This window comes from Jaculus jaculus, chromosome 7 (genome assembly GCF_020740685.1).
Source record: "Jaculus jaculus isolate mJacJac1 chromosome 7, mJacJac1.mat.Y.cur, whole genome shotgun sequence".
NCBI lineage: Eukaryota > Metazoa > Chordata > Mammalia > Rodentia > Dipodidae > Jaculus > Jaculus jaculus.
In genome coordinates this window covers 110,064,615-110,091,301 of record NC_059108.1, presented here as the reverse complement: position 1 = coordinate 110,091,301, position 26,687 = coordinate 110,064,615, and the positions used below count along the sequence as shown (strand labels likewise).

The following is a 26,687-nucleotide window of genomic DNA, read 5'->3' as shown; positions in this document are numbered from 1 at the left end:
ATTTTTTTTTTGGGCTGGAGAGATGGCTTAGCGGCTAAGCGCTTGCCTGTGAAGCCTAAGGACCCCGGTTCGAGGCTCGGTTCCCCAGGTCCCACGTTAGACAGATGCACAAGGGGCGCACGCGTCTGGAGTTCGTTTGCAGAGGCTGGAAGCCCTGGCGCGCCCATTCTCTCTCTCTCCCTCTCTCTGTCTTTCTCTCTGTGTCTGTCGCTCTCAAATAAATAAATAAATAAAAATTAAAAATAAAAAAATAATTTTTTTTATTTGAGAATGACAGAGAGAGAGAGAAAGATGCAAAGAGAGAAAAAAAGAGAGAGAATGGGTGCACCAGGGCTTCCAGCCATTGCAAATGAACTCCAGACATGTGCACCCCCCTGTGCATCTGGCTAACATGGGTCCTGGGGAATCGCGCCTCAAACCAGGATCCTTAGGCTTCACAGACAAGCACTTAACTGATAAGCCATCTCTCCAGCCCAATAACTTTTTTTTTTTTTTTAACAAAGAAAACAAATGCTGGATGGATGTGGAAAAAGAGGAACCCTTCTATACTGTTGGTGGGGATGTAAACTGGTCCAGCCATTGTGGACATCAGCGTGGAGACCTCTTGCCACTGCAGACGAACTCTAGATGCATCCGCCTCTTTGTGCATCTGGCTTTGTGTGGGCACTGGGGAATTAAACCCAGGCCATCACTGAGCCATCTCTCCAGCCCCTTGGGAGAATCTTGTGAAGGCTCCTGAGGGTCCTGGGCCCTTTGAGCTTCACCCTCCTTCAAGGAGGAGGCCCAGTCCCCTGAGGGTCACACATCAAGGTCCTCACAGCAGCTCTGATTTAAGTTGGTCATGGTCACGTCCAACTTGGGGAAAGCAGCTACCCAACAAAGCCAGTCAGAGAAACACAAGTATGACATATTTCCTATCAAATGTGGAGTCCAGAGAAAGGAGATATGAAAGTAGAAGGAGCTAACAGAGAAAAGAGAGTATGTAAGAGTAATGGGGGGAGGGCTGGAGAGATGGCTTAGCAATTAAGTGTTTGCCTGTGAAGCCTAAGGACCCCGGTTCGAGCCTCGATTCCCAAGGACCCACGTTAGCCAGATGCACAAGGAGGCACACGCATGTGGAGTTCGTTTGCAGTGGCTGGAAGCCCTGGTGAGCCCATTCTCTCTCTCTCTCTCTCTCTCTCTCTCTCTCTCTCTCTCTCTCTCTTTCTCTGCCTCTTTCTCTGTCTGTAGCTCTCAAATAAATAAATAAAAATAAACAAACAAAAAAGGAGTAATGGGGGGATATGATCAAAGTCCATTATATGCATATATGAAAATGTTTCAATGAAACCTGGTATTTTGTATCCTTAATATGAGCTAAATAACAAGAACAACACAGAGAGAGAGTGTGTGAGAGAGAGAGAACGGTTGGCCTTTCTGGAAGCTCTGGGAAGAAATCACTTCCAAGCTTATTGATGTGCAAGCTCAGTTCTTGTAGCTATAGAGCTGACGTCTCATTTCCTATCTGTCAAGTGGTGCCACACTCAGGCCCTAGAGGCCACCTACATTCCTTTCAACCCCGCCCATTCACCTCCACAGCCTGCAGCAAAGAATCTTCCTCCTGGAGAATCCACCTCACACTCTGAAATCTCTCCATCATCCCCTTCATCATGTCAGGCCAAGCTTCAATTGAGAATCTCTCCTACCTAATACCACCTGTTAGGAAGTCTTAATTACATCTGCAACACCAGAGCACCTAGAGGCTGGGGAGATGTCTCGGCTGTTAAAGGCACTTGCTTGCAAAGTCTGAAGGCCTGGGTTTGATTCCCCAGTACTCACGTGAAGCCAGATGCACAGGTGGCACATGCGTCTGCAGTGCGTTTGCAGTGGCTAGAGGCCCTGGTGTGCCCATTCCCTATCTGCCTCTTATTCTCTCTCAAAAACTAAGTAATTGGGCTGGAGAGATGGCTTAGCGGTTAAGCGCTCGCCTGTGAAGCCTAAGGACCCCGGTTCGAGGCTCGGTTCCCCAGGTCCCACGTTAGCCAGATGCACAAGGGGGCGCACATGTCTGGAGTTCGTTTGCAGAGGCTGGAAGCCCTGGCGTGCCCATTCTCTCTCTCTCTCTCCCTCTATCTGTCTTTCTCTCTGTCTCTGTCGCTCTCAAATAAATAAATAAAAAAACTAAGTAATTAAAAAAAATACTTTGATTTATTTGAGAGAGAGACAAAGACAGAGAGCCAGAACCTCTTGTCCCTGCAAAGATTCTCCAGATGCACTCGCCACATTGTGAATCTGGCTTTTACGAGGGCACTGGGGAACTGAACCAGGTCCATAGCTTTTTTGTGAGTAAGTGCCTTTAACCTCTGAGCCATCTCCCCAGCCTCTGCCCCCTTACTTGTTATGCCACTAGCGCAGAGGACTCTCCTGCGGAGGCAAAGGCCGCATCTCGAAGTCTGAAGATCAATTTCGCAGGACCGGGGCTCCGCTGGGGACGAGGCGCGCGCGTGCGCCCCCCGCCCTCGCCCAGGCCCCGACCCCCCGGGCTGCATCCGGCCTGGGCACATCACCTGTGCGGACCGGCGCCCAGGGCCCCGCCTCGCCCACGCCGCCCGGCCCAGGCACATAAAAGGCTCCCGCGCCTCGGAACCGGCGAGGTTCCGGCTCTCCCGCAGTACATGGAGGAGGACGCATACCTTGACCTCTACCTGAACGGCTGCGCCGGCCAGGTGAGCCTGGAGGCCACACTGCCGTTCCCGGGGCCTGGGTCCCCGAGCTTTATGCCGAGGGCCACGACTTGATCACCTTGAAAACTCAAAGCCCCCCCCCCTTAAACAGGCGGGCTCCATTATCCAGGCCGCTCAGCTGAACTTGGAAGCTTGGAGAGGAGAAACAACCAAGTTTCTCAGCCAGACTCTGGAGGTCAAGCTGAGTTCGAATCCCCCTTTCCCTTCTCCCTACCCTCCCTCCCCCCCCATTGGCCTTGGGTTCCCGCGGGCCAGGCCTGGTCCACAAGCAGCCTTTCATCCCAACCAAAGGACAGGCTCCAGTTTAGGCTTCCTGGAGGAAGGAGTTGGTTGACTGTGGAATTTGCAAAAATGTGATTTAGGCACACCTGTGGCATCTTCCAGCTGATTTCATTTTGAGCCTGTTGTATTACTGTACTCCAGCAGCTGACCTTAAACTCTGGTCTCAAGTTTCTCTCCTGCCTCAACCTCCCCAGCACTCAGAGCTACAGTGCATTGTACCACATGCCACTCTACCAGGCTCATTCTTAAAATTTTTAGTCCACTATTGCAGGGGGAAAGAAAGCATTTTTTTAAAGCTTTCTATTTATTTTTTGGTGAGACATGGTCTCATGTTGCTAGGCTGGCCTCACTATGTAATGGAGAATAACCTTGAACTTCTGATCCTAATTTCTCCACCTCTTGCTTGTTGATATTACAAGCTAGGCAGGCATTCTAAGTTATAACTCCAGCTCCAATAATAACTTAAAAATATTTATTTGAGAGAGAGAATGGACTCACCAGGGCCTCTAGCCTCTGCAAATGAACTCAGGACGCATGTGCCACCTTGTGCATCTGGCTTACGTAGGTACTGGGGAATCAAACCTGGGTCCTTAGGCTTCACAAGCAAACACCTTAACCAATAAGCCATCCCTCCAGCCCCAAAAACAACTTTTTTTTCCCCCTTGTTGTTTTATTTTGAGGTAGGGTCTCACTCTAGCTCAGGCTGACCTGGAATTCACTGTGTAGTCTCAGGCTGGCCTTGAACTCACAGCAATCCTCCCAAGTGCTGGAATTAAATGTTTCTCCACCATGCCTGACTGTTAGTGCAAGGTTTTTATTTTTTAAGGCAAAGGTCAGCGCTGCAGTAAAAATGGTGGGGTGTCATAGTATTTAAGACATGACGGGAGGGAGAGCCTGGGAGGAAGGAAGGATTCTGGGAAAGGCACGTTGGTGGTCCTGCAAAAGCTGTCTAACGGTTTCTTCAGCTGTGAGGATAAGTGCTATTCCATAGGTGAGCTCTGGATTGGAGGGGCCTGGGGCTGGATCTGGCAGACGAGCCCCTTCACTGTCTCTGAGTTTCAAAGTTCAGTGTCTTTCAGTGACAACTTGGCCCCTGTGAAAACGTCATGCGGGGAGAGCGGAGCCCCTGACCGCTGTCAGTATGAATTGTTTGAGGCCCTTGCCCACTGGGACAGGGGAGGTCAAGTAAATCATAATAAGGAGGAACCAGGACCCATTGTTCCCACCTTACATTTTCAGGCCGTTGCACAGAAAGGGGGAGAGATGGAGACTAATTCAACATGAAAACAGAGGTTAGAAATCCTTATCTCAGGAGAGTAGCTACGCGCTTAGCAATGTTTGAATAATTAGTCACCCCTGCCATCTGCTGGATCTGTAATAACAGAACAGTTCCCTAGCATCCAGCTACGTGTGTTAGCTGAGGTGGCTTCGTCACCCCAGGGATGTAACAGGTCAGGGGCATGGCCATGCAGTTGCCAGACATAACAGCTGAGGCGGGGGGTTCTCCTGTAAGCAGGAGTGTGGAAGCTAGGTCTGCAGCTTGTGTGACATGGGGGACAATGCGTGTAGCAAAGTAGCGTAGCCATGAATTTTACATCAGCTTCTGTCAGGTGCACTCCAATTCCCACAATTGCTGGGGGCTGGCAGTGGAGCAGATTTCCCTGGATACACTGATTTAGTACCCATATAATCTGAGCACTCTGGAGGTACAGACCAGCCTGGGCTACAGTGAGATCTTGTCACAAAGCAAATAACTACAAAAAAAAAAAATCTTAATGATTTAAGATTATTAACTTGGTATCTGATTTGATTGTAAATGCACATAGAATGTTTTCTTATTTCACTTTTGACTAGAAAAATAGAGCACTGGGCCTTTGGTGGCTAGCGTTCAAAACTATCTTTTGTTTTGCATGTGTAGTATGTGGAGTGGTGTCTGTGTTGGTATATGCGCATGAATGTGCAGATGTTCACAGGAACATAGAGGCCAGAGGAGGAATGCTGGTTTTTTATCGTGAATGTGGGGGACATTGTTGAGACCGAATCTCTCTGAATGTGGAGCTGTGGGTTTCCCCACCTTCCCAGGAGCCACAGTGAATCTTGAGTCTCTTTGCCCCACAGGACTGGGGTTACAGGGGTGTGGGGGTCCTTGGAAATTGGATTCAGGCAGTCTCAGGACTCCCCAAGCCCTCATGCTTGCAGCAAGTAAGCCAGTGCTCTTATCACTGAGCCATCTCCTAGCACAAGGCTGCATCTTTAAAACTTTTTATTTATTTGAGAGAGGGATTGGGAGGCAGAGGTAAGAGGATTGCCATGAGTTCAAGGATACCCTAAGACTTCATAGTAATTTCAGGTCAACCTGGGCTAGAGAGAGACCCTACCTCAAAATTTTTTTTAACAAAACAGAGAGGGGGGACTGGAGAGATGGCTTAATGGTCAAGGTATTTGCCTGCAAAGCCAAAGGACCCAGGTTCGATTTCCCAGGACCCACATAAGCCAGATGCACAAGAGGCACAGGCATCTGGAGTTCCTTTGCAGTGGCTGGAAGCCCTGGTGTGCCCATTCTCTCTCTGTCTGTCTCTCTTCTCTCTGCTTGCAAATAAATAAATAAAAATTAAAAATAAAAACAGAGAAGGAGAGAGAATGGGCACAGCAGGGCCTCTTGCTGCTGCAATCAAACTCCAGATACATGCTCCATTTTGTACATTTGGCTTTACGTGGGAACTAGGGGATTGAACCCAAGCCAGCAGACCAAGCTCGTGCCCTTACCACTGAGCCATCTCCCCAGTCCCCAGAACTGTATCTTGAAGTTCACATGTTCTTCCTAAAATGTACATTTGAAATCAATTGAAGCTTATAGCTAAATAGTACAGCAAACTTATTCACTTCCTATAGTTGTTTAAAGCAGGCTGGCTTAGTTACTTCTATTGCAAATGGATCTATAGTGGCAGCTTACTGACTTTCTAACTGAAGCAGGAAAAAATATCGTATGACAAATACATTTTTAATTTTTTTCACTTATTTATGAGAGAGAGAGAAAGGGAGAGAAAATGGGTGCACCAGGGCCTCCAGCCACTGCAAACGAACTCCAAATGCATGTGCCACTATGTGCATTGGCTTACATGGGTTCTGGAGAATCAAACCTGGATCCTTAGGCTTTGCAGGCAAATGCTTTAACCATTAAGCCATCTCCCCAGCCCTGCAAATACATTTTTGCATCTAAAGATTTACTTGAATGTCATATATAGTCTCTCTAGTAGAATCATTTTAATATTTAGTTGAGAGAGAGAGAATGTGTGTGTATGGACCACTTCATGCATTTGGTTCTGTGTGGGTACTGGGGAATTGAGCTCGGGCCACCAGGCTATGCAAGCCATCTCTCCAGCTCTCTAGTAGAATCTTAGTAGCACTTTGTACAAAGAGGCAGGGTATCAGTGACATGCTATTTACACTGAAGCCATTGCCTTCCTGCTGCAGTGGAATCCCTTTGACATAACCCTGTTTTGCTTGTTGCATTTTGGGGACTTCCCAGGACGACCTTGGCCCAGCTGTACCTCCCCTGTTCAGCCCAGCGGCTCCTTATGACGTGTATAACCCATCCAATCCAGAGACTGCATTCAGTGCACATCTTGAAGTCAAAGAAACATCTGGAGACTTCTCGTCTGTGGATCTCAGCTTCCTACCAGATGAACTCACCCAAGAAAATAAAGAGGAGAGTGCCACTGGAAACCAGCGTGGAAGTGAAGAAAATGAACAGGACGTTGGGCAGGGCTTCAGTGGCAGCGGCTTATCCAGTGCCCACTCACACCTGCAGCCTGGTGGTGCTGCCTCCCTCCAGCCCTTGCCTGACAAACCAGATGCTTTGCCTATGGCACCCATAGCTTCTATGACCCCAATGAACCCTGTCTCAGAATGTTCTGGAATTGTGCCTCAACTCCAGTAAGTGTGTGTTTCTTAATCAATTGATGCTTCTGGGCACATGGTTTATATTTCTGAAGGTGCTGGCAACGGATTTCAGGATAATAGTGCAGGGAAGGGAATTTCAGGCTGAGATAGACCTTAGTTCCTCGTAGATTATGGTTGATGACAGTTTGATTTTCGATAAAACACAGCAATACCCCTTGGTCTCTAAAATGAAGTTAAGATTAGAAGAAACATTTTTGAAGGATTGTATTGTTTATACTAAAGCACCAAAGTTGTGGGAAATCATAGTTGGGGCTGGATAAACGCACAGGATATAAAAATATATAAGTGACTTTGATATGCAAATTAACTTGGAATTAGGGGTTCTGTTCTGAAGCACAGTGTTTGTTTTAGAACTTAATTTAAGGATATGGGTGTGGTGTTGCATGCCTTTAATCCCAGCATTCAGGAGGCAGAGGTAGGAGGATTTTGAATTCGAGGCCACCCCAAGACTACAGAGTAAATTCCAGATCAGCCTGGGCAAGAATGAGACCCTACCTTGAAAAGTAATTTTAAGAAAATGCTGTTTTAGCACTTTGGGGTTTTTGCCTTTTTATTTTATTTATTTATTTATTTATTGAGAAAGAGAGAGACAGACAGAATAGGTACACCAGGGCCTTCAGCCACTGAAAATGAACTCCAGACACATGTGCCCCTTTGTGCGCATGTGCAAGATGGCACGCTTGCCATCACTGTGTGTCTGACTTATGTGAAACCTGGAGAGCGCTTAGGTTTCTCAGGCAAGCACCTTAACCACTAATCCATCTTTCCAGCCCAATTTTACATTTTCTTTTCTTTTTTTTTGGTGGCGGGGTTGGGGGGCTTTTGGTTTTTCAAGGTAGGGTCTAGCTCTAGCCCAGGATGACCTGGAATTAACTATGTAGTGTCTCAGGGTGGCCTTGAATTCAGGTGATCCTCCTACCTCTGCCTCCCAAGTGAGTGCTGGGATTAAAGGCGTGCGCCACCATGCCCGGCCCAATTTTACCTTTTTTAAGCAATTGTATTACTACATATTTTGCATTGAGAAGTCTCCCCTAGTAAAGTTGGTAAGATATGACCTATGAAATAAAGTTAATAAGCTGTTTGTCTTAGAAAATTATATGGAACATAAATAATTTTAATAAGTTGACATATTTGTTCAGGAACATAGTTTCCACTGTAAACTTGGCCTGTAAACTGGATCTGAAGAAAATAGCTTTGCATGCCAAAAATGCAGAATATAACCCAAAGGTAAGATTTCTCAACACCCCTTTCAACAGTTGGCCTCTATTTAGACTTACTTTCCTTACTATGATATGTACTCATTTCTTTATTATTATTTTTAACTTTTACTTTAGAGAGAGAATTAGTGCACCAGGGCCGTGGCAATTGAACTCCAGATGCTTGCACCACCTAATGGGCATGTGCAACCTTGTGCTTGCCTCACCTTTGTGCGTCTGGCTTAGGTGGGATCTGGAGAGTCAAACATTGGTCCTTAGGCTTTGCAGGCAAGTGCCTTAACCGCTAAGCTATCTCTTCAACCCTGTTTATTATTATTATTTTTTAATTTTTTGTTTATTTTTATTTATTTATTTGAGGGTGACAGACAGAGAAAGAGATAATGGGTGTACCAGGGCCTCTAGCCACTGTAAACAAACTCCAGATGTATGTGCCACCTTGTGCATCTGACCTACATGGGTCCTGGGGAATCAAGCCTTGAACCAGGGTCCTTAGGCTTCACAGGCAAGCGCTTAACCGCTAAGCCATCTCTCCAGCCCAACCCTGTTTATTATTTTTTTTAAAAATCTTATGTATGCATGTGAAAGAGAGAAAGAGGCATCGGGGGGGGGGGGGATGGACATGCCAGGGCCTCTAGCCACTGCAAACACACTTCCAGATGCATGTGCCACCTTGTGCATCTGGCTTACATAGGTACTGGGGAATCAAACTTGGGTCCTTAGGCTTCACAGCTAAGTTCCTTAATCACTAAGATATCTCTCCAGCCTATCATTTCTTTATATTTGTTTTCTAAAATCATATATATATATGTGTGTGTGTGTGTACAGATATATATGTATATATATTTGTGAAAATCTTTGGTAATTCAAATGGTTAACTTCTATTTTGAAGTTACAAAAGATGCTCACTCTACTGAAAAAAATGCAATAATTAAGCAGTCCTAAATCTAGATCTTTGCCTTGTTATCCAGAAAGATTTTTCTTGATGCTTATTTTCAGCCTATTAGGACACTAGCTTTCTTGAAATGCCAACATATTTGTGGATTTTTTTTTTTTAACCATGTCTGGTTTATATGATGCTGAGGACTGATCACAGGGCTTCTTACAGCTTGAAATCTTCCTGTCTTGGCCTCTTGAGTTCTAGGATTACAGTCATGCACCATCATATCTGGCTGAAAATAATTTTTCTAAATGTTCAAAGTAGCTAACAGTTGAATATTTTTTCATTTACAGTTTCTACTTTTGAAAAAGCTGATTTTGGGCTAGAGAGATGGCTCAGCGGTTAAGGCGCTTGACTGCAGAGCCTGATGACAAGGGTTTGATTATTCAATACCCATGTAGAGCCACGTGCACAGGGTGGCGCATGCAGCTGGAGTTCATTTGTGGTGGCTGGGTGCCCTAGCACTCTTACTGTCATATTCTCTCTCTCTCTCTCTCTCTCTCTCTCTCTCTCTCTCTCCTTGCAAATAAATAAATAAATAAAATATTTTAGAAAAGGCTAAATTTAAAGTTCAAGTTTCTACTTATAACACATGATTCAGGGATCCCCTGCCAGTCCCTCTAAGGTTTAATAAAACCTATTCTGTGTGTTTTGCCAAGGACAGGTGTCCTGTTCTCACTGACCTGTTTACTTTTAGGGGATCTGGATTTGTTAATCCAATCAGCATTTAATAATTTGCTAGTCTGTACTGAGGAGTACAAATTGAGTAAAACCTGGTTCCCACTGGGAAGGTTTATGGAATCAGATGAAAAAGACCCCTATAGTAGGAAAGACCTTGGGTACATTAGTTACTTATGGATTAACCATTTGCTTTTGCAGTTATATTTTTATTGACATCTGAATTTTTAAAAATATTTTATTTATTTATTATTTGAGAGAGAGAGACAGAGAATGGACATGCCAGGGCCTCCAGCCACTGCAAATAAACTCCAAACATATGTGCCACTTTGTGTATCTGGTTTACGTGGGTCCTGGAGAATTGAACCTGGGTCCTTAGGCTTTGCAGGCAAGCATATTTACTGCTAAGACATCTCTCTCCAGCCTATGACATCTGAATTTAATGTTACTTGGGTAGTACCCAAATATAACAGAGAGAGAGGGAACAGGTATGCCAGGGTCTCCTGCCACTACAAACTCTAGATGCATGTGCCACTTTATGCACCTGGATTTATGTGGGTACTGGGGATTTCCAGGCTTTGCAAGCAAGTATCTGTAGCAGCTGAGCCATCTCTCCAGCCAGGCTTACCTCCCATCCTGCACCCTCCAGCTCAGGTCTTACTCCAGGATGATCTGGAATTCACTCTGTAGTCTCAGGCTGGCCTCAAACTCACAGGCGATCGATCCTCTTACCTCTGCCTCTCAAGTGCTAAGATTAAAGACATGTGCCACTATACCCAGCTTACATTTTATTTTATTTTATTTTATTTTAATTTTTTATTTATTTATTTGAGAGCGACAGACACAGAGAGAAAAACAGGTAGAGGGAGAGAGAGAGACATTTTATTTTTATTTATTTATCAGAGAGAGAGAGAATGGGAGTGACAGGGTCTCTAGCCACCATATGCATCTGGCTTATGTGGGTTCTGGGGAATGAATGTGGGTCCTTAGGCTTCACAGGCAAGAGCCTTAACCGCTAAGCCATCTGTCCAGCCACATTTGTTTTCAATTTTTTTAAACTTTATTATATTTGTTTGAGAGAGAGAAAGAGGCAGATAGAGAGAATGGGCGCACCAGGACCTTCAGCTGCTGCAAAGAACTCCAGACACATGTGCCACCTTGTGCATCTGGCTTACGTGGGTCCTGGGGAATCGAACCTGAGTCCTTTGACTTTGCAGGCAAGTGCCTCAACTACTAAGCCATCTCTCCAGCCCACATTTTTTTTTTTTGGAAGTAGGGTCTCACTCTAGCCCAGGTTGGCCTTGAACTCACTATGATCCTCCTACCTCAACCTCCCAAGTACTAGGATTAAAGACATTTGCCAGCACATCCAGTGACTTGGTACATTTCAAGATCTTGACAATAGCACACATAACATAGGGTTCCTCTGTATTGCTTATTTTGTTTACAATAGGCTGTCACTAAGTAGCTCAGGTTGGCCTTAAGCTTGTGATTCTCTTGCCTCGGCCTCTTCAGGGCTAGGATTATAGGCATGCATTACCACACCAGTGTCATCTGTACTTCTTACTCATATTTTGATGGATTATGTGGAGGAAGTATGTCAACATAAGTCTGACTAGTTGTGGTTTTATAGTCCAATTTTACCATTTTAAAAGATTTACTTATTTATTTATTTATTTATTTGACAGACAGAGAGAGAGAAAGGATGGGCACACCAGGGTGTCTAGGTTCTACCCACTGCAAGCCAACTCCAGACGCATGTGCCACCTTGTGCATCTGGCTTACGTGGGTCCTGGGAAATCAAACCTGGGTCCTTACGCTTCACAGACAAGTGCCTTAACCACTCAGACATCTCTCCAGCCTCAACTTTACCATTTTCTGTGCAATGTTGAAGGTTAAATAACTACTTTTTTCCTTGTGCATTGAGGATAACAAAGGATTCCTGCCATGAGGATAAATTGGAGAAAAGCAGAGAAGTTCTAAGTATTGGATCTGAAATGTAATGAGTACTCTAATTACAAGTGTTGCCATTATTTTTCACCTGTTTTGAAGTATATTTTGGAATCACGATCACTTTGGTTAATATGGGAAGAACAGCCCCAGACATTGCTTGGCTTTCCCATCCAACCTCAGTTTCTAGAAGGTTATTTTGAATGGTACTAGTGTTAAATCCCAGCCACGAGGCTGAGTCTCTTGTTGGCTTCTGTGTCCAGAGGTTTGCTGCTGTGATCATGAGGATCCGAGAGCCCAGGACCACCGCCCTCATATTTAGCTCTGGGAAAATGGTCTGCACAGGAGCCAAAAGGTATGAGGACCAGTCTCCGCCCCATGCACCAGACGACTCACAATGTAAAACAAAGAGATGTAGCGTTCATCTGTAGTAAGGGCAAAGATTTTTCTTTGCTGAGTAGCTAACAATGAGGTGACAGATTGGAAGTTAAAAGCACTCCTACTTTTTGTACTAAGTTATCTCCCACACTGTCCCCACTGATAATTCCAAGCTAAGGAAGCTTAACTGAACTATTTAAACTTTTTATTATTATTGTTATTTCATTTTATTTTATTTTTACTTATTTGAGAGTGACAGAGAGAGAGAAAGAGGCAGATAAAGAGAATGGGTGTGCCAGGGCCTCCAGCCACTGCAAACTGAACTCCAGATGCGTGCACCCCCTTGTGCATCTGGCTAACGTGGGTCCTGGAGAATGAAGCCTTGAACTGGGGTCCTCAGGCTTCACAGGCAAGCACTTCATCACTAAGCCCTTAAATGTGTTTTTTAAAGATGTATTTTTTTTGTCAAAAGCCCTGCAGTGATGACAGGATATTATAAACCTTGGGAAAACATTATTGTGGATTTTCATCACTTCTCAAAAATGGGTAGAACTTTCTAAGTAAGACACTTTTTTTGTTGCTTTTGATTTTTTTGCAGTGGGCTCTCACTCTAGCCCAGGATCACCTGGAATTCACTATGGAGTCTCAGGGTGGCCTCGAACTCACAGCAATCCACCTCCCTCTGCCTCCCAAGTGCTGGGATTAAAGGCATGTGCCACCATGCCCAGCTAAGACACTTTTTTTAAAAGTAATTTTTTTGAGGTAGGGTCAGTCTCATTCTAGCCCAGGCTGACCTGATCTCACTCTGTAGTCCCAGGCTGGCTTTGAACTCAGGACAGTCCTCTACCTCTGCCTCCTGAGTGCTGGCATTAAAGGTGTGTGCCGCCACACTCAGCTATAAAACACTCTTGGTTGAGCATTAGTTCAGGAGTCATCTCTGCCCAATATTCTGTATAGATATTAATAGGTTTTTGTCCTTATCATTTTTACCATAAATATTTTCCTATATTACTATTTATAGCATTTTAAATGGGACTTAAAAAAAAAAAAACCATAGTGCTGGGCGTGGTGGCACACACCTTTATTCCCAGCACTCGGGAGGCAAAGATAGGAGGATTGCTGTGAGTTTGAGGCCAGGCTGAGACTACATAGTGCATTCCAGGTCAGCTTGGGCTACAGTGAGACACTACCTAAAAGAAAAAAAAAAGAAAAAAGAAAATAGGAAAAAATACACATAATTAAGCCAGGTGTGGTGGCACATATGGCTGGGATAGAAGGATCACCTTGAGTTCAAGGCCAGTCTGGAAGTACATAGTGAATTCCAGGTCAGCCTGGGCTAGAGCAAGACCCAACCTCAAAAACCCAAAAAAAATTAATAATAATAATTTATTTATTTATATTTACATATATTTTATTTTGGTATGTATATATATAGAGAGAGGGGAGGAGGGAAGGAGGGAGGGAGGGGAAGGAATATATATAGAGAGAATGGGCACATCAGGCCCTCTAGCCACTGCAAATGAACTCCAGATGCATACACCACAATTCCTGAGGAGTCGGAATTGTGTCCTTTGACTTTACAGGCAAGCGCCTTAACTGGTAAGCCATAAGCCTTTTTTTTTTTTTTTTTAAGGTAGGATCTAGGGCACAAGGGGCCACATGTGTCTGGAATTCAATTTCAGTGGCTGGAAGCCCTGACATGCCAATTTTCTCCCTCCCTCTCTCTCTCCCTCCCTCCCCCTCCCTCCCTCCCTCCCTCCCTCCCTCCCTCCCTCCCTCCCTCCCTCCCTCCCTCCCTCCCTCCCTCTCTCTCTCTCTCTCTCTCTCTCTCTCTCTGAAAAAAAATAGGGTCTCACTCTAGCCCAAGCTAACCTGGAATTTACTATGTCGTCTTAGGCTGACCTCGAACTCACAGCGATCCTCCTACCTGTGCCTCCTGAGACTAAAGGGAGACTGGGACTAAAGGTGTGCACTCCCACACCAGGCGACATATTTGATATATGGTCTGTTAATTTTTTCTATATGGTTTTAACATTTCATTTCCTGTTTAGGAAGACATAGCTCTTGTCCAGCATTACACAAATATTGACTTCCAGAAGTTTTTATGATCTTTTTCAGCCCCTATGTGAACTGGGGAAAGGACAGTTGACATTTGTATAATCCCATTTTCTCCCACTTGATTTTATGTATCTAATATATGCACCTGAATGAAATTTTGGGCTTTTCTATTATACTGGTCTGTGGATCTCTGGTCCCAGGAACCTCCAATCCTACATGATTATTGGATACTTGAGTAAGATATATGCAAGGGAGTTTGTTTCACAAGAGTGTGGTTAAGATGGGAAAAGCCACATTAAATATCTAATAAGAAGGAAATGATTTAAGTCATAAAGTAAAATTGTGACCATATACTTATATATTGAATTAGGAATGTCACAACATGTTACATTGGATTGACTGGTATACAGACAACTAAATTGTAATCAACTAACTTTGATTATAAAATATGCTCATATTATATACATTCATGAGTACATTTTCCTACCTTAATTTGATTGACAAAATCTAATGGCAACCTTGGGTAGTGCCTTAACAGAGATAGATGTTATATACATGTTTTTGGTTCTAGAATTTTGCATAGTGAATTGTCAACATTTGGTTCATACAAGAGATACCAGTATTTTAAAAAAACTGCGCTCAAACCTACTCTTTCATTTTAACAGCAAGAGTGAAGGAGACTGTGTTTGCTTAGGATGGGTGAGAAGGGAAAATTTGGGTAATTATTGGCACTGGTATGAGACTTCAAGGTCGTTTTTCTCCCCCCGCCCAAGGTAGGGTGTCACTGTAGCCCAAGCTGACCTGGAATGCACTATGTAGTCTCAGGGTGGCCTTGAACTCAAAGATCCTCCTACCTCTGCCTCCCAAGTGCTGGGATTAAAGGTGTGAGCCACCACACCCAGCTCAAGATGGCATGGTTTTTAATCTATTTCTTCCTCCTTTCCCCCCTCCCTTCCTCTTTCCCTTTCCTTCTTTTATTTTCTCTTCTGAGGCAGATTCTCATTCTAACACAGGCTGGCCTGGAACTTAATACAGAACCCAGGCTGACCTTGAACTCATGGTGATCCTCCTACCTCAGCCTCCTGGGTGCTGGGATGAAAGGCGTGACGACCATGTAGACTAGACTCTGAAAAACAGGAATTTCTTGGGCTGGGGACGTGGTGCTGCACAAGCATAAGGGCCCGAGGTTAGGTCTCTGACATCCAGTTCTAGGGAGGCAGAAATAAGGACTCTGTGGAGCTCACTGGCCAGCTAGTCCAGCCAAGTCAGTGAGGTGGAGGCTCAGTGAGAGACTACCTCAAAGAATAAGGTGGAGAGGGATCCAGTCACATACTCTATGTCAGCTGCTCTCCACAGACGGGCGCATGCATGTGCATACACACACTGGCGCCCACACAAACAAAGAAGTATGCACACGCATGCAGAAAAAATCGAGAACATCTAGCTGGGCATGGTGGCACACACCTTCAGTCCCAGCAGTCTGGAGGCAGAGGAAGATGGATCACTGAGAGTTCAAGGCCACCCTAAGACTACATCGGGAATTCTAGGTCAACCTGGGTTAGAGAGCAAGACCCTACCTTGAAAAACAATAATAAAAAATTGAGAACATCTCTATAAAGTTCAGAGCCAATAACTCAAGAAACTAAAGAGCCATGAAAATTTTCATAATTTGAACTTATTAAAGTGGGAGGGGCTGGAGAGATGGCTTAGCAGTTAAGGTGCTTGCCTGTGAAGCCTAAGGACCGGGTTCTATTCTCCAGGTCCCACATAAGCCAGATGCACATGGTGGCGCATGCATCTGGAGTTCATTTGCTGTGGCCAGAAGCCATGGTGCGCCTATTCTCTCCATCTCTCTCTCCCTCTCTCTCTCCCTTTGTCATAAATAAATTAATTAATCAATTAAAAAAATTAAATGGGGTCTGGAGGGATGGCTTAGCAGTTAAGGTGCTTGCCTGCAAAGCCAAAGGACCCCAGTTTGATTCCCCAGGACCCACGTTAGCCAGATGCACAAGGGGGTGCACGCGTCTGGAGTTTGTCTGCAGTGGCTGGAGGCCCTGGTGTGCCCATTCTCTCTCTCTCTCTTCCTCTTTCTCTGTCAAATAAATAAAAATAAAATATTTTTTTTTAAATGGGAAATGGGGCTGGAGGGATGGCTTAGCAGTTAAGGCATTTGCCTGCAAATCCAAAGGACCTAGGTTCGATTTCCCAGGACCCACATTAGCCAGAGGCACAAGGGGGTGCATGCATCTGGAGTTTGTTTAGAAAAAAATAAAATTAAAAAAAAAGAAAAGAAAAATGGGAAATGAATCAGTTAGGTGAAATATAATTTTTCTTTTTTACTTAGTTAAAAAAGAAAGGGCTAGAGAGATGGCTTAGTGGTTAAGTATTTGCCTATGTGAGCAAGCAAGGGAGCATGGGTATGACACAAGACCTTTTTCTGGGGCAAATGAATTCCAGATGCATATGCCATTTTGTGCATCTGGCTTTACATGGGTACTGGAGAATCAAACCCAGGCCAGCGGGCTTTGCAAGCAAGTACTTTTAACTGCTAAGCCATTTCCTCAGCCGTCAAATGTAATTTTTCTTTCTTTTTCTTCTTCATCTTCTTCTCCTTCTCTTCCTCCTCCTTCTCCATCTCTTCCCTCCCCCTGCTCCTCCTCCTCCTCCAAGGTAGGGTCTCACCCTAGCCCAGGCTGACCTGGAATTCACTATGTAGTCTCAGGGTGGCCTCAAACTCATGGCAAACCTCCTATCTCTGCCTCTCGAGTGCTGATGTGCACCACCACACTTGGTAAATGTAAGTTTTCAAAAGTGGAAGCTATTGCTAGGCATGGTGGCATATGCCTATAATCCCAGGACCTAAGGGACAGAATCAAGAAGATTGCAAGTAAAAGGCCAGCTTGAACTACAAGGCAAGACCCTGACTTAAGAGAGAGAGAAGAGGGAAGAAAGGGAGATGGGAAGAGAGAGACAGAAAGGAAGCTGTTTATTTCATTGCTGACCTGCAATCTTGGCTAAGCTCATGTCAGAAGCTCAGTGGTGAGAGACACAGATAAAAGAATCCAGCACTACTTTGGTCCAGGCAAGCAGGGTCAAACTGGCTTTTCTTTCAAGAGACTGAAAGCCGGGGACAGCCCCCCAGGAGAGCAGGGCTCACATAGCTCATCCACCAGCTGTTAGGCTTTCTCGCAGCCCCTGCTACTTAGTTATTTTGGAAGTTGCAATTGAAAAGTAATGAAAAAATGAAGCCTCAGGTCTGAGGACTTCCCATTTTCTGGTACAAATTTGGGTTGAAATTTGTCAAATATCTGAAAATCTCAGCTACAGAGTTGGGTGAGTTTCCCATGCTGGGCTTGACTTGAACAACAGTTGCTCAGTGGAACCCTAAGCAAAACTGAGTTGTTTTTAAGGTTTTTATTTTTGACAATTTGTCCCATAAAGACCTAAATCTATGCCACTTGAACTGGCACTTATCTTTCCTTCATGTTTTTAAAAAAAAAATTTTTTTTAAGAGATGGACATATTTAGTATGTAAGCAACACATGGTGGTACCATCCTCTCCCTCCTCCCTGCCCCTTTTCTGATGAGGCCTTCCTCATTGGGGATGCAGGTCAACCCCATGGGGATTGTAAGCCATGCATTGTGGGGGAGCAGTCACTTATGGGGAGAGGCAATGTCTCTGTGCAAAATGTCACAATTTGTGGCTTTAACAATCTTTCTTCCCCCTCTTCTGCAAAATTCCCTGAGCCATGTTGGGTGCATTTTAAGTCTACTTCAGTGATGGGCTCTTAGAGCTTCTGGATCTCTGGTTTGGTAGGTGTTGAGTATCCTCAGTGTCTGTCTCCTTCACCCTTGTGCTGATCTCAGGTTCACAGAGAAAGCAGCACTCTTGCTCATTTCCCCAATTCCTTTGTGGTTTCAGCTGGGAGCCGGGTGAGCTGGGTCATTTATCTCCTCGGGTCCAGCTCCCATCTGAAAAAGAGAAGCAGAATTCGACACCGCTGCACCCCTTCTTCATGTTTTTAAAAAACAAGTATTTGCACGTAGAGATAGACGAGAGACAGACAAAATAGGCTTACTAGGGTCTCCAGCAGCTGCAAATGAACTCCAGATCCATGCACCATTTTGTGCATCTGGCTTTATGTGGGTACTGGAGAACTGAGCTCTGGTCATCTTGGTTAGATCTGGAAGGCAAGTGCCCTCATGTTATAGGGTGTTTTCTTTTTTTGCAGACTTTTGTACATATTTTTGTTGTACTTTCCATACAAATGCCACACATCCTTTTTACATAGATGGGTGGTTCTCCAGATTCTGTGAACATCAACAAAATTTGTGTCATAGGTAGGACCTGGCCCATGGTTTTGGTGACAGATTTTCAGGTCTGAAGATACAGGTTGAGAACCAGTGCAGTAAGTTATATTTTTATCAAATAACACATTACAAGTAAGAGAAGAGGCACATTATATGTAACAAATGAAAACCACAACATTTTTTTTTATGGTTCAGTTCAACAATGGCACATTGAACCAGACCTTTGACAAGATGCTGGGGACAAAGGTGCAATAGGTAGGTCTTTCTCACAGAGCCTATATTGTCCCTGGTTGTTTGTTTTAAATTTTTATTCTGTTTTGATGATGCATGAGATTAAACCCAGCCTACTGAGCCATATCCCCAACCCCAGCCTACAATTTCATACTTACATTGAAAGATGAACATAGCCAGGCGTGGTGGTGCACGCCTTTAATCCCAGCACTCGGGAGGCAGAGGTAGGAGGATCGCCGTGAGTTCGAGGCCACCCTGAGACTACATAGTGAATTTCAGATCAGTTGGGCTACAGTGAGACCCTACCTCGAAAAAAAGAAAAAGGAAAGATGAACATAATACAAAGAATAAAAATATAAAAATACAGTTAGAAGTGTGAGATGCAATTGGGCATGGTGGCGCACACCTTTAATTAGAGCACTCAGGAGGCAGGGGTAAGGAAGATCACTGTGAGTTCGAGGCCAGCCTGAGACTACACAGTGAATTCCAGGTCAGCCTGGGCTAGAGTGCAACCCTACCTCGAAAAAAAAAAAAAAGTGAGAGATGTAAATACCAAACAAATAGTAACAGGAACGTGGTGACCAAGATGTCTTCAATTGACCAGGTGTGGTGTGCACACTCGCAATCCCAGCACTCAGGAGGCTGAAGCAAGAGGATTGTTGTGCATTTGAGGCCAGCCTGCACTACATAGTAAGTTCCAGGGCAGCCTGGGCTACAGAGCTAGACTCTCTAAAACCTAAACAAAAACATGTTTTTTTAATCATATTTGCACCTCCCCAGCGAAGAGCAGTCCCGACTGGCGGCAAGAAAGTACGCTCGCGTGGTGCAGAAGCTCGGGTTCCCCGCCAGGTTCCTGGATTTTAAGATTCAGAACATGGTCGCAAGCTGTGATGTGAAATTTCCCATCAGGCTGGAGGGCTTGGTGCTCACCCACCGGCAGTTCAGTAGGTATGGTGGCTTGCTTTCTTCACTCTGCGTTTACTGAGATACTACAGTTATAAAATACGGGCTGCTTATATAAGGGATCTTCAAGAAAAAGTAATTACTATTCAGAAATATGATGGAGAACAAAAGGGTCCAGACAGTGTGCCCAAGCCCTCAAAGGGTACGGTGTGGACCAGTCTTTGGAAACACCGTGCTCAGTGCTTGCTGGTACAGTTAGGAAGCCTTCATCCCCGGCAGGACTGTACCACCACAGGCAGGGTTTGCCAATGCCAGTGCTGCTGCCCCATGACCCAGTAATTGACAGACGTAAAATAGGCGCATGTGGCTCTGTAGATGACAGTGGGTGGGGGACCAGAAGGGGTAGGGATGTAAGGATTGATTAAACAAATAGCAAGGAGCTGACAACTGGTGAGTACAGGAAGGGCTGGAGAGAAGGGGAAGAGAATGAATGTGACCCTATGTATGGTTTAATGTAAGAGCTACTTTATGTAGCTGTGACAGCCAGGACAATGTTGTCTTTAATGAATTCCCATTCTTTTTTCCTCACATTTATTTATTTGAGGGAGAGAGAGAGAGAATGAGAATGGACATGCCAGGGCCTCCATCCACTGCAAACAAACTCCAGATGCATGCATCACCTTGCACATCTGGCTTACGTGGTTACTGGGGAATCAAACCCAGGTGCTTAGGACCTCTCTAGCCCTGTATTCCCATTCTTAGAGGATCATCCTAGCCTCCTTGGCTTCTTGACAGCTAGAGTGGCTCCCGGTCCTCAGCTCAAGTCCTCAGAGAGGAATGCTAGGCCTTGACAGGTGAGCATCAAGCCCCTCCTCACCTTGAGACACACACCTATGCCAAAGTGCCTGACCTGGTGTAGAATCACAGATGCTTTTGAATTCTCTTGGTCAAGCCAGACTTAAGTCTTTTCAAAATTGACCTCCTCTCCACCAGTGAACCACATTCTGTTTAATTGAGTATATAAAGGTAGCAGAAGCAGGATTTCCCTAATATTTGTTACTTCCTTTTAGACATGATCTCAAAAAAAGTTAAAAATATCTAGGCATGGGGGCTGGAAAGATGGCTTAGCAGTTAAGGTGACCCTAAGGACCCAGGCTCGATTCCCCAGGACCCACATAAGCCAGATGCACGAGGTGGCCCATGCACCTGGAGTTCATTTGCAGTGGCTTGAGCCCCAAAAGTGAGAGTTGCATTGATATATGGATATGAACATTAAGAGAAGTGCTTACTGAGCAGTTTGAGAGATTTAGTTTTTATGATACGATATACACTGGGCACTGTTTTTCCCCTCCCCTGGCACCAATTTACTTATTTAGTCCCAGCAGTAGATACCTTTTTACAAAAAAATATAATTTATTTATTTGAGAGTGACAGACAGAGAGAGAAAGAGGCAGACACAGAGAGAGAATGGGTATGGCAGGCCCTCTAGCCACTTCAAACAAACTCCAGATGCATGCGCCCCTTTGTGCATCTGGCTAATGTGGGTCCTGGGGAGTCAAGCCTTGAACCGGAGTCCTTAGGCTTCACAGGCAAGTGCTTAACCGCTAAGCCATCTCTCCAGCCTGATACCTTTTTTTTTTTTCCCCCCAAAATCTGAGCTTGGGAAGTTCCCTCTCCCTTCCTCATGCAAAATTTCTACTTAAGCTGTGTTTTTCTTTATTCCACCTTGGGATGATGGCATGTAGCCTCCTAGTTAAGCCTTCCTTTTGTTGTTGTTGTTGTTGTTGTTGTTGTTTGTTTTTGTGGTAGGGTCTTGCTGTAGCCAAGGCTGACCTGGAATGTGTACTCTGTAGTCTCAGGCTAGCCTCAAACCCACAGTGATCCTCCTACCTCAGACTCTGGAGTGCTAGAATTAAAGGCGTGCACTACCATACCCAACTGCCCTTCGTTTTTTTTTTAAAGAAGTGTATTTATTTTTTTGTTTTATTTTTATTTATTTATTTGAGAGTGACAGACAGAGAGAGAAAGAGGCAGAGAGAGAGAGAGAGAGAGACAGAATATGGCCACATCGGGGCCTCCAGCCACTGCAGATGCATGCACCACCTTGTGCATCTGGCTTACATGGGTCCTGGGGAATCGAGCCTTAAACCATGGTCCATAGGCTTCACAGGCAAGTGCTTAACTGCTAAGCCATCTCTCTAGCCCCCTTTTTTTTTTTTTTTTTTTTTTTTGTTTTTTGTTTTTTGAGGTAAGGTCTCACTCTGGTCCAGGCTGACCTGGAATTAACTCTGTAGTCTCAGGGTGGCCTTGAACTCATGGCGATCCTCCTACCTCTGCCTCCCAAGTGCTGGGATTAAAGGCGTGCGCCACCACGCCTGGCTAGCCCCTACTTATTAATAAGAGAGAGAGAGAGAAAGGCACATAGGGAAAGAATGGAGGGGCCAGAGCCTCTAGCCACTGCAAACGAAATCCAGATGCATGCACCACTTTGTGCATCTGGCTTTACATGGGTTCTGGGGAATTGTACCCAGGTTGTTAGCCTCTGCAGGCAAATACCTTAGCTGGTGAGCAATCTCTTAAGCCCAAACCCTTCATTTTTAAATATGGGAACACAACCACCTTACCTTCCAGAATTTCAAGTTATGGACCTGCAACCTGCCTGTCTCAGAACCTTTTGCGGAGCATGCAAAGGGGCTCTGCCTGAACTCTAGCAGGAATAGCTGCTGAAGCCTTCCTGATGTGTTCGGTTCCTCTGCCTCCCCTTATCTCTTGCTCAACAGCACATCTTCTTCGTTGAGCAGATTCCAGGCGAGAGTAGGAGTGCCCTTGTCACCATTTTCACCTGAAGGATGAAATTGCCAAAGGGCCGTCTGGGCATTCGCCAGATGCATGGCTTTTACCCCCTCAAGAGGGTCCGTTCCAGGCCCATGCTCCTTGGCTAAAGGTTTTATGACATTGGCCATCTTTGTTTGATTTGGCTGGAAAGTTTCTGTTTCTGCAGTTGTCATTTCTGGGCTCAGGCTCCTGCAGGTCTCTCCATCAGGCCCTTGGGCCTGGGTTATATGACAGCTCCAAATGTGTGTGCCCTTGACACTGGCAGCTTAACACCACCTCTTTCTCAGCAGAGGAAGGGGCATCTCTTTAACTCCTTTTAGTTGCCTATAGCTCTGTGGGCTACATGCTACTCATTCACTTCGATAATGAAGTGATTTGTCGGGCTGGAGAGATGGCTTAGCGGTTAAGCGCTTGCCTGTGAAGCCTAAGGACACCGGTTTGAGGCTCAGTTCCCCAGGTCCACGTTAGCCAGATGCACAAGGGGGCGCACGCGTCTGGAGTTAGTTTGCAGAGGCTGGAAGCCCTGGCGCGCCCATTCTCTCTCTTTCCCTCTATGTGTCTTTCTCTCTATGTCTGTCGCTCTGAAATAAATAAATAAATAAAAATGAAGTCATTTGTCTTGTGTTAAAACCCCAAATTTGCAGTTGGGTATGATGGCACACACCTTTAATCCCAGCACTCAGGAGGCTGAGGTAGGAGGATTGCCGTGAGTTCAAGGCCACCGCAAGACTACAGTGATTTTTCAGGTCAGCCTAGGCTAGAGTGAGAAACTACCTTGAGCAAAAAAAAAAAAAAAAAAAAAAAAACACCTCAAGTTCACAGCTGGGCACAGTGGCACATGCCTTTAATCCAAACAGGCAGAAGTAAGAGGATCACTGTGAGTTTGAGGCTAGCCTGGGTCTACAGAATGAGTTACAGGTGAGCCTGGGCTAAAATGAGAGCCTACCTCATATAAACAAAAACAACAAGAAAAGAATCAACTTCAGGTTCATTTTTTAATTTGCCAGGTTCTACAAACTTAGATTTCAACTTTATTGTATAAACGTGTCTACAAAAATATAGTCTGGCTGTGTTGCCCAGGATGGCCTCAAACTTGCAATAATCCCCCTACCTCATACTTCCAGGTGTTGGGATTTCAACTGTGCACGATCACAGTCAGTACAACCAAGGGATTGAATCCTGAGCCTTGTCCTAGACAAGTGCTCTACCACTGATCTATGTCCCTACCTCAGGTCTCCCCTTTGTTACTTCTCTGTCAATCTTTCTATGTCATAATTGTCCCCAGTTTCCTACGAACATTTCCTGTTTCTCTTCAGTTTATTTATTTATTTATTTGTTTTGTTTGTTTGTTTGTTTGTTTTTCAAGGCAGGGTCTTACTCTAGCTCAGGATGACCTGCAATTCACTATGTAGTCTCAGGGTGGCCTCAAACTCACGCAGATCCTCCTACCTCTGCCTCACAAGTGCTGTAATTAAAGGCGTGTACTACCACACCCAGCCAGTTTTTAATTTTAAAAAAGTGCTGATAGAGCTAGGAAGATTGCTCAGCAGTTACAGACACTTATTTGCAAAGCCTGCTGACCTGGGTTCAGTTCCCCATTGCTCAAGTAAAAGAGAGATGCACAAAGTGGTACAGTTTGTTTGCAGTGGCTAGAGGCCCTGGTGCACCCATATTCAGCTCTTTCTCTGCTCACAAATAAATAATTTTTTTTTTTAAATCATGCAGAACCGGGCGTGGTGGTACATGCCTTTAATCCTAGTACTCGGGAGGCAGAGGTAGGAGGATCGCCATGAGTTCAAGGCCCCCCTGAGACTACAGAGTTAATTCCAGGTCAGCCTAGACCAGAGTGAGACCCTACCTCAAAAAAAATAAAATAAAATAAAATAAAAAATCATGCAGATAGGGGCTATGGAGATTGCTCAGTGGTTAAAGATATTTGCTTGCAAAGCCTCACAGCCTGGGTTTAATTCCCCAGTACACATTTAAAGCCAGGTGCACGCCGGGCGTGGTAGTGCAAGCCTTTAATCCCAGGACTCGGAGGCAGAGGTAGGAGGATCGCCGTGAGTTCGAGGCCAGCCTGAGATTACATAGTGAGTTCCAGGTCAGCCTGGACCACAGTGAGACCCTACCTCGAAAAACCAAAATAAATAAATAAAGCCCGGTGCACAAGCATCTCGAGTTCATTTGCAATGGCAGAAATCCCTAGGCTGCCCAGTCATTCCCTTCCCTTCTCTTTTCCCTTTCTTTTCTCTCTCTTTTTAGCTTCCAGCTAGTGATCTTCTCAGGGCCAGGAGATGGACAGTAGGGTGGAAGTCCTGATAGGCTTCCTCCATGGAGGTGGACTGATGGTCCCGAAGTCACGTCCACCACTGCCATCTCCACATCCTTCAGGAGGATCACCTCACAATGGTGATCACATTTCTGGTACCAAGAGCTTTCACGTCTGCTGATATGACTTTATTCATTGTAGAACTGAATGGTACTTTTCCATGTGGCCTGGATTCACCCCTGAAATGCAAAGATTCATGTTCCACTTATCAAATTACACACACACACACACACACACACACACACACACACACACACTGGTTTTTCAAGGTAGGGTCTCGCTGTAGCCCAGGCTGATCTGGAATTCACTTGGTAGTCTCAGGGTGTCCTTGAACTCATGGCGCTCCTCCTACCTCTGCCTCCCAAGTGCTGGGATTAAAGGCGTGTGCCACCATGCCTGGCTCTTATGTTTTCTATTTTATTTATGATTTATTGAGAGAGAAGGAGAGACAGAGAGAGAATAGGCGCCAGGGCCTCCAGCCACTGCAAACGAACTCCAGATGCATGTGCTATCTTGTGCATCTGGCTTATGTGGCTCTAGGGGAATCAAGCCTGTGTCTTTTGGCTTTGCAGGTAAGTGCCTTAACTGCTATGCTAAGCCTTCTCTCCAGCCCTTATCAGATTTCCTATTCTTCTATTTGTTCTTCATGAGCCATTGTTTTACAAATAGCTGATGGTTCAGCAGTTAAGGCGCTTACATACAAAGCCTAACTGCCAAACTTCCATTTCCCAGTACCCATGTAAAGCCAGATGCACAAAGTGGCACATGTATCTGGAGCTTATCTGCAGTGGCTAGAGGTCCTGGTGTACCCATCCTCATTCACATAATCTCTCTGGCACACTCAGGAGTAGTGGCACATGCCTTTAGTGCCAGCACATTTGAGGTTGAGGCAGGAGGATCACTGTGAGTTCGAGACTAGCCTGAGACTACATAGTGAATTCCAGGTCAGCTTGGGCCTAGAGCAAGACACTATTTCAATCTCCCTCTTCCTACCCCCCAAAAAAGAATAGCTCTATTTCTTTTTTTTTTTAATTTTTAAAAAAATTTTATTAGCATTTTCCATGATTATAAAAAAAAATATCCCATGGTAATTCCCTCCCTCTCCCCCCCACTTTCCCCTTTGAAATTCCATTCTCCATCATATTACCTCCCCATCTCAATCATTGTACTTACATATATACAATATCAACCTATTAAGTACCCTCCTCCCTTCCTTTCTCTTCCCTTTATGTCTCCTTTTTAACTTATTGGCCTCTGCTACTAAGTATTTTCATTTTCACACAGAAGCCCAATCATCTATAGCTAGTATCCACATATGAGAGAGAACATGTGACGCTTGGCTTTCTGGGCCTGGGTTACCTCACTTAGTATAACCCTTTCCAGGTCCATCCATTTTTCTGCAAATTTCATAACTTCATATTTGAGAGTTTTTTGTGATTCCAAATGAATTTTTGGATTTTTTTTTTCTATTTCCATGAAGAATGCCTTCGGAATTTTGATAGGGATTGCATTAAATGTGTAGATTGCTTTTGGTAAGATTGCCATTTTCACAATATTGATTCTTCCAATCCAGGAACAAGGGATGTTTCTCCACTTTCTAGTGTCTTCTGCAATTTCTCGCTTGAGTGTTTTAAAGTTCTCATTGTAGAGATTCTTTACTTCCTTGGTTAGGTTTATTCCAAGGTACTTTATTTATTTATTTATTTTTTGATGCAATTGTGAATGGGAGTGATTCTCTGATTTCATCCTCTGTGTGTTTGTTGTTAGCGTATATGAAGGCTACTGATTTCTGTGTAAAGAATAGCTCTATTTCCACAACCTCCTCTTAGCTCCTTTTGGAGAGACTCCCCAGTCCTTGGCAGGACTCTGCTCTTCTCTGGGCTGGAGTGTAG

The 26,687-nt window shown here is 44.8% G+C and overlaps 1 protein-coding gene across 1 annotated transcript in view; it reads left to right on the top strand.

Annotated features, from left to right (window-relative positions):
- The first annotated feature begins 2,654 nt into the window (after positions 1-2,654).
- Tbpl2 (TATA-box binding protein like 2) overlaps positions 2,655-26,687 on the top strand; it is a 40,688-nt gene continuing 16,655 nt past the window's right edge. The window contains exons 1-5 of the mRNA XM_004649211.1: positions 2,655-2,705; positions 6,535-6,941; positions 8,108-8,195; positions 12,014-12,105; positions 19,509-19,676. Of these exons, the coding sequence (XP_004649268.1) occupies positions 2,655-2,705; positions 6,535-6,941; positions 8,108-8,195; positions 12,014-12,105; positions 19,509-19,676 (806 nt within the window). The remainder of the gene's footprint in view (positions 2,706-6,534; positions 6,942-8,107; positions 8,196-12,013; positions 12,106-19,508; positions 19,677-26,687) is intronic.